The 7,500-nt window shown below is 42.2% G+C and overlaps 1 protein-coding gene across 1 annotated transcript in view; it reads right to left on the bottom strand.

Annotated features, from left to right (window-relative positions):
- Window positions 1-315: 315 nt before the first annotated feature.
- sst1.1 (somatostatin 1, tandem duplicate 1) overlaps window positions 316-7,500 on the bottom strand; it is an 8,296-nt gene continuing 1,111 nt past the window's right edge. The window contains exon 2 of the mRNA XM_034678514.1: window positions 316-652. Coding sequence (XP_034534405.1) covers window positions 431-652 — 222 coding nt within the window. The 3' untranslated portion in view covers window positions 316-430. The remainder of the gene's footprint in view (window positions 653-7,500) is intronic.

The following is a 7,500-nucleotide window of genomic DNA, read 5'->3' as shown; positions in this document are numbered from 1 at the left end:
CTCCTCCCCTCCTCTCCTCCTCCTCCTCTCCTCTCCTCCTCCTCCCTCTCCTCCTCCTCCCCTCCTCCCTCTCCTCCTCTCCTCCTCCTCCTCCCTCTCGTCCTCCTCCTCTCCTCTCCTCTCCTCTCCTCTCCTCCTCTCCTCCTCTTCCTATTCCTCTCCTCCTCCTCCTCTCCTCTCCTCCGCTTCCTCTCCTCCTCCTCCTCCTCTCCTCCTGTTCCTCTTCCTCTCCTCTCCTCCTCTCCTCCTCCTCTCCTCCTCCTCTCCTCCTCTCCTCTCCTCCTCCTCCTCCTCCATCAGCACACTCAGTCAGTGTTTGTCTCAAACAGATTTTATTCAATCAACAGTTAAAAATATTTTGATGTTGTTTACATTCAGAGAGGATCATCAGAGGAAAGAGTCTGTACAGGGCGAGCTGGAGGAGCGGCGCTCAGCAGGAGGTGAACGTCTTCCAGAAGAAGTTCTTGCAGCCGGCCTTCCTCTCTCGGGGGGCGAGCAGCGGCCCGGCGCCGGCCGCTCGCTCCAGATCCAAGCGGACGTCTTCGGGTTCTCCTTCACTCAGAGGGAAGCTCTCGTCCTCCTCCATCGCCTCGTTCTCCACCTGCAGGAGGTCAGAGAGGAGGAGCTCCGCCAGAGAGGCCCGAGAGACATCCTGGAACCACAGAGAGGACCACAGTCAGCACTCATGAAGACACACACACTTTATATACAACAAACACACAACGTCTATGCTAACAGACAGCTATATACAACGTCTATGCTAACAGACAGCTATACACAACGTCTATGCTAACAGACAGCTATACACAACGTCTATGCTAACAGACAGCTATACACAACGTCTATGCTAACAGACAGCTATACACAACGTCTATGCTAACAGACAGCTATACACAACGTCTATGCTAACAGACAGCTATACACAACGTCTATGCTAACAAACATCTACAAACAACGTCTATGCTAACAAACATCTACAAACAACGTCTATGCTAACAAACAGCTATACACAACGTCTATGCTAACAAACATCTACAAACAACGTCTATGCTAACAAACATCTACAAACAACGTCTATGCTAACAAACATCTACAAACAACGTCTATGCTAACAAACATCTATACACAACGTCTATGCTAACAAACATCTATACACAACGTCTATGCTAACAAACATCTACACACAACGTCTATGCTAACAAACAGCTATACACAACGTCTATGCTAACAGACAGCTATACACAACGTCTATGCTAACAGACAGCTATATACAAAGTCTATGCTAACAAACATCTACAAACAACGTCTATGCTAACAAACATCTACAAACAACGTCTATGCTAACAAACATCTACAAACAACGTCTATGCTAACAAACATCTACACACAACGTCTATGCTAACAAACATCTATACACAACATCTATGCTAACAAACATCTACAAACAACGTCTATGCTAACAAACATCTACACACAACGTCTATGCTAACAAACATCTATACACAACGTCTATGCTAACAAACATCTACAAACAACGTCTATGCTAACAAACATCTACACACAACGTCTATGCTAACAAACATCTATACACAACATCTATGCTAACAAACATCTACACACAACGTCTATGCTAACAAACATCTACAAACAACGTCTATGCTAACAAACATCTACACACAACGTCTATGCTAACAAACATCTATACACAACGTCTATGCTAACAAACATCTACAAACAACGTCTATGCTAACAAACATCTACAAACAACGTCTATGCTAACAAACATCTACAAACAACATCTATGCTAACAAACATCTACACACAACGTCTATGCTAACAAACATGTACAAACAACGTCTATGCTAACAAACATCTACACACAACGTCTATGCTAACAAACATGTACAAACAACATCTATGCTAACAAACATCTATACACAACGTCTATGCTAACAAACATCTACAAACAACGTCTATGCTAACAAACATCTACACACAACGTCTATGCTAACAAACATCTACAAACAACGTCTATGCTAACAAACAGCTATACACAACGTCTATGCTAACAAACATCTATACACAACGTCTATGCTAACAAACAGCTATACACAACGTCTATGCTAACAAACATCTACACACAACGTCTATGCTAACAAACATCTACAAACAACGTCTATGCTAACAAACATCTACAAACAACGTCTATGCTAACAAACATCTACAAACAACGTCTATGCTAACAAACATCTACAAACAACGTCTATGCTAACAAACATCTATACACAACGTCTATGCTAACAAACATCTATACACAACGTCTATGCTAACAAACATCTATACACAACGTCTATGCTAACAAACATCTACAAACAACGTCTATGCTAACAAACATCTATATACAACGTCTATGCTAACAGACAGCTATATACAACGTCTATGCTAACAAACATCTACAAACAACGTCTATGCTAACAAACATCTACACACAACGTCTATGCTAACAGACATCTACACACAACGTCTATGCTAACAGACAGCTATACACAACGTCTATGCTAATAAACATCTACAAACAACGTCTATGCTAACAGACATCTACACACAACGTCTATGCTAACAGACATCTATACACAACGTCTATGCTAACAAACATCTACACACAACGTCTATGCTAACAAACATCTACAAACAACGTCTATGCTAACAAACATCTACAAACAACGTCTATGCTAACAAACATCTACAAACAACGTCTATGCTAACAAACATCTACAAACAACGTCTATGCTAACAAACATCTATACACAACGTCTATGCTAACAAACATCTATACACAACGTCTATGCTAACAACATCTATACACAACGTCTATGCTAACAAACATCTACAAACAACGTCTATGCTAACAAACATCTATATACAACGTCTATGCTAACAGACAGCTATATACAACGTCTATGCTAACAAACATCTACAAACAACGTCTATGCTAACAAACATCTACACACAACGTCTATGCTAACAGACATCTACACACAACGTCTATGCTAACAGACAGCTATACACAACGTCTATGCTAATAAACATCTACAAACAACGTCTATGCTAACAGACATCTACACACAACGTCTATGCTAACAGACATCTATACACAACGTCTGTGCTAACAATCGTCCACACCAGGGGTGCATCTCACTCGGCTGGAAGTGAAGCTTCCTCCAAAGTGTCTGCCCCCTGGTGGCTGGCTGCAGTATAGGTCATTCATTCGAATGGGTCTGCAGTCAAACTTTAAAAGATAAATACACGTGGTACGAATGTTTCTCCCACACAGAAAGTTAAAAGAATGTGTGTGTGTGTGTGTGTGTGTGTGTGTGTGTGTGTGTGTGTGTGTGTGTGTGTGTGTGTGTGTGTGTGTGTGTGTGTGTGTGTGTAATTAGTATTGGACTGTTTTGTATTCAAGGCCTCTATTTTCTGAACACTTTCTTCTTCGTTGGATATTAGAGGTTTCACTTCCTGTTTGCTTTGATTGACAGCTGCTGTAGAGGGAAACTGTAGGATCATGTGACACTACGCTGTAGGGCGGGGCTTGTTACCGTGGCAACACAGAAATTCTCCACAGCGCAGACTCTTGCTGCACAATGGAGCGGGGTTTTTTTTGGCTTCAAAACCGTACAACAGGAAGAGGCGGAGCAACGCTGTCCATGTTATATACAGTCTATGGGACACACACACACACACACACACACACACACACACACAGAGATGGCGTGAAAGCGCTGACAAAATGATTGTGGGGCACAGTTATATCCTTTTAGAGACAACAACAAAGTTAAATTGTAGAAGAGGATGTATTTAACATTTAGGCTGCAGAGACAGAGGAGAGGAGAGTCAGTGTTAGCCGTGGTCTTCATCCAGCCTCATCCTTTACATCCACATGGATGTGATCAGATATTAAACAACACATCTTAGAAGGACTCCCCTGAGTTAGAAAAAACAACATGTACACATGTAAGCGCTCAGTTCTCTTCTGCACACGCTCTAAAGGAAGTCCTCCTCTCTCAGGATCAACACTTGTTCTCCTGAGCAGAGAAATGTTGAACATGAGCGAAGTGTGAGCGCTCACAAGGACAGGTTTCCTGCATGGTCTCTAGGATTTGTGAACAGGTTCCACTTCTCCTCATGTGAGGATCTCATCAGTGAATTCACGCCACACACAAACAACATCTACACACAAACATGGTCTACACACAAACAACATCTACACACAAACATGGTCTACACACAAACATGGTCTACACTGACACACAAACAACATCTACACACAAACAACATCTACACACAAACATGGTCTACACACAAACAACATCTACACACAAACAACATCTACACACAAACATGGTCTACACTGACACACAAACAACATCTACACACAAACAACATCTACACACAAACATGGTCTACACACAAACAACATCTACACACAAACATGGTCTACACACAAACAACATCTACACACAAACATGGTCTACACTGACACACAAACATGGTCTACACACAAACAACATCTACACACAAACATGGTCTACACACAAACATGGTCTACACACAAACATCTACACACAAACATGGTCTCCACTGACACACAAACATCTACACACAAACATGGTCTACACACAAACAACATCTACACACAAACATGGTCTCCACTGACACACAAACATCTACACACAAACATGGTCTACACACAAACAACATCTACACACAAACATGGTCTACACACAAACAACATCTACACACAAACATGGTCTACACTGACACACAAACAACATCTACACACAAACATGGTCTACACTGACACACAAACATCTACACACAAACATGGTCTACACTGACACACAAACATGGTCTACACTGACACACAAACATGGTCTACACTGACACACAAACATGGTCTACACTGACACACAAACATGGTCTACACTGACACACAAACATGGTCTACACTGACACACAAACATGGTCTACACTGACACACAAACATCTACACACAAACATGGTCTACACTGACACACAAACATGGTCTACACACAAACATGGTCTACACTGACAAACAAACAACATCTACACACAAACATGGTCTACACTGACACACAAACATCTACACACAAACATCTACACACAAACATGGTCTCCACTGACACACAAACAGGTTAGTCTGTGTGTTGATCCAGTAGGTGGAGGTAAAGTTGTATGTAGGCGGTGTCTGGTTAAATTGACATATAACCACCAGAGACATGAGGGACCAGCACAGACATGAGGGACCAGCACAGACATGAGGGACCAGCACAGACATGAGGGACCAGCACAGACATGAGGGACCAGCACAGGCATGAGGACGTAGACCTGCAGGCGGAGCTAGCTCTGCTGGAGGTGGACTCCCTGCAGACTGGTGTTTAGTAAACTGAGCTCTGATTTCTCAGACGTGGAACCTCACCGTGACTCAGACTACCTAACCGATCACAGGAGGAGGAGACACACACCTGGTGTGTTCAGTAAACCACGACACAGGAGGTGAGCAGAGAGAGGAGAGTGAGGAGAGGGATGTTAAACACCTGAAGCTGCTGATCTCAGCTTCTTATCCTTTTAAAGTCCAAAGGAAAGGTTCCCTCTCCGGCTTTAGATCACAGGATACCTGAGGTGGACTTACAGAGTCCTGCTCCTCAGTGAGGGAACCCTGAGAGTCTGTGTTTACAGATCAGAGAGGACATTTAGAGACAAACCAGAACTCTGAGGACAAACCGGACTCATGGATCTCACCGTGATCCACCACAGACCCTCCTCTGACCACGTCACAGGTTCAGTCCTGGTTTTAGTCCAGACTGATGACCCTGCTCTGTGTTTATTAATCACTAATAAGAACTCTGTAAAGGATCAGGTTGTGTTTCCACTCAGAGTCTGATGAAATAAGAACGTGTCCATGGATGGACAGTTCAGAAAGACGAGCTCACTCGTACGTCTTCATGGGATTTGGTTTTGGACGTTCGGTCCTCGGGGTTTTCAGAGGATCTGTTCCTCTCCTCCATCACCTCCGTCCTCTGGAGGAGCTCAGCCGGGTTCCTTCAGAGCGTCAACATGTGACGTTCAAATCCTCTTCATCAGCCTTTACTCAGCGTTCCTGATTATCATGCAAGGTGCATTTTATGAATATATGAAGAAGTATGCTAACAGTCGTTTTCACATGAAGTCAGACACAGAATACATTTCTTTAACTGTGAGGTTCAAATGAGGATTTTCAAAGTGTGTCATAAATAAATACAGAATCTGCAGAAATGAGTGACAATTATTATCCATGTTTATGAAAAGAGCATTGAACTAATAAATGAAACTGGGCATCATTTTAAACATTCTATTGATTGAAATAATAATATTTACTACAACTGTTTTCAAACTTCAACCAGAACAACACTTCTTTACATTTATTACAAAATAAAACTGTTAAAGTCTTTGAATCATTTTAAATCTTCAGAGTTTCTCTAATATAACCTCCTCTTCTCTCAGTGAGGGTCAGAGGTCAGAGGTCAGAGGTCTCAGTGAACTGATCTAGTTTCTGATGACTTCTCTGTCTTTCCAAAGATGCTCTTTGAGCTGTATTAAATCATCTCCTTTATTATCGATCTTAAGTTCTCAGTCGGGCTGAGATCAGGTGAGCAGACCGGTTCCTGAGGCGACCCTCTTAGACACCGTCCTGTCCTGAGACTAAGGCGAGGCGTGTGACGGTGCATCATCATACATGAACATGAGCGTCTCCTTCACTTCAGCTGAATGTCGTCTCCTCCATGAAGGACCTTTCTACTCCGTCCTGAACCCAGAGAGGACCCACAGGTTCAGGACGGGGTACAAATGTCCCTCCATGGAGGAGAAGAGTCAGAACCTGACTTCTTCAAAAACCAGAAAACGACTGTTAACATATTTTTTAAATATTCACAGAAATGTAACTTTCATAATGATTAGGAACAGAGTAGATTCATGAACCTGAGGGTTTATTTTCTAACCTGCAGATGGAGAGATTTCAATCTTTGAGGATTTCACTTCCTTTAAAGGAGACTTTAAAAACAGAGCTGATGTTTAAATACAGAGGAGAGGAGCGCGGGTGTTTCAGCCCTGCGTTCTGCCTGCAGGTTTCCTCCTGACAGACGTCACCCAGGGGAACAAAGACGATCACTCAGACTCTCTATCATCTTTAAAAACATTGAAATCAAAGATAGATTATTAATGATCTTCATTTCAGCTTATTCCTCTCTTTAGAGTCTGAATGTTCTCATCTTCATCACCTTCATCACAACGACCTGTTTCATCATCATCATCATCATCCTCCGTCCACCTGTCTGTGACCACCATCCTCTACTGATTTAAATCTGTTTATTATTTATTTATTATTTATTTCATTGAAATGTTTCAGATCTGTTTTTATTTATTTTGTTAAATTTTATTTTTAAA

Source organism: Notolabrus celidotus, unplaced genomic scaffold, assembly GCF_009762535.1.
Source record: "Notolabrus celidotus isolate fNotCel1 unplaced genomic scaffold, fNotCel1.pri scaffold_160_arrow_ctg1, whole genome shotgun sequence".
NCBI lineage: Eukaryota > Metazoa > Chordata > Actinopteri > Labriformes > Labridae > Notolabrus > Notolabrus celidotus.
The sequence above is the reverse complement of the archived record's forward strand: the minus strand, read 5'-3'. Positions and strand labels throughout refer to the sequence as shown.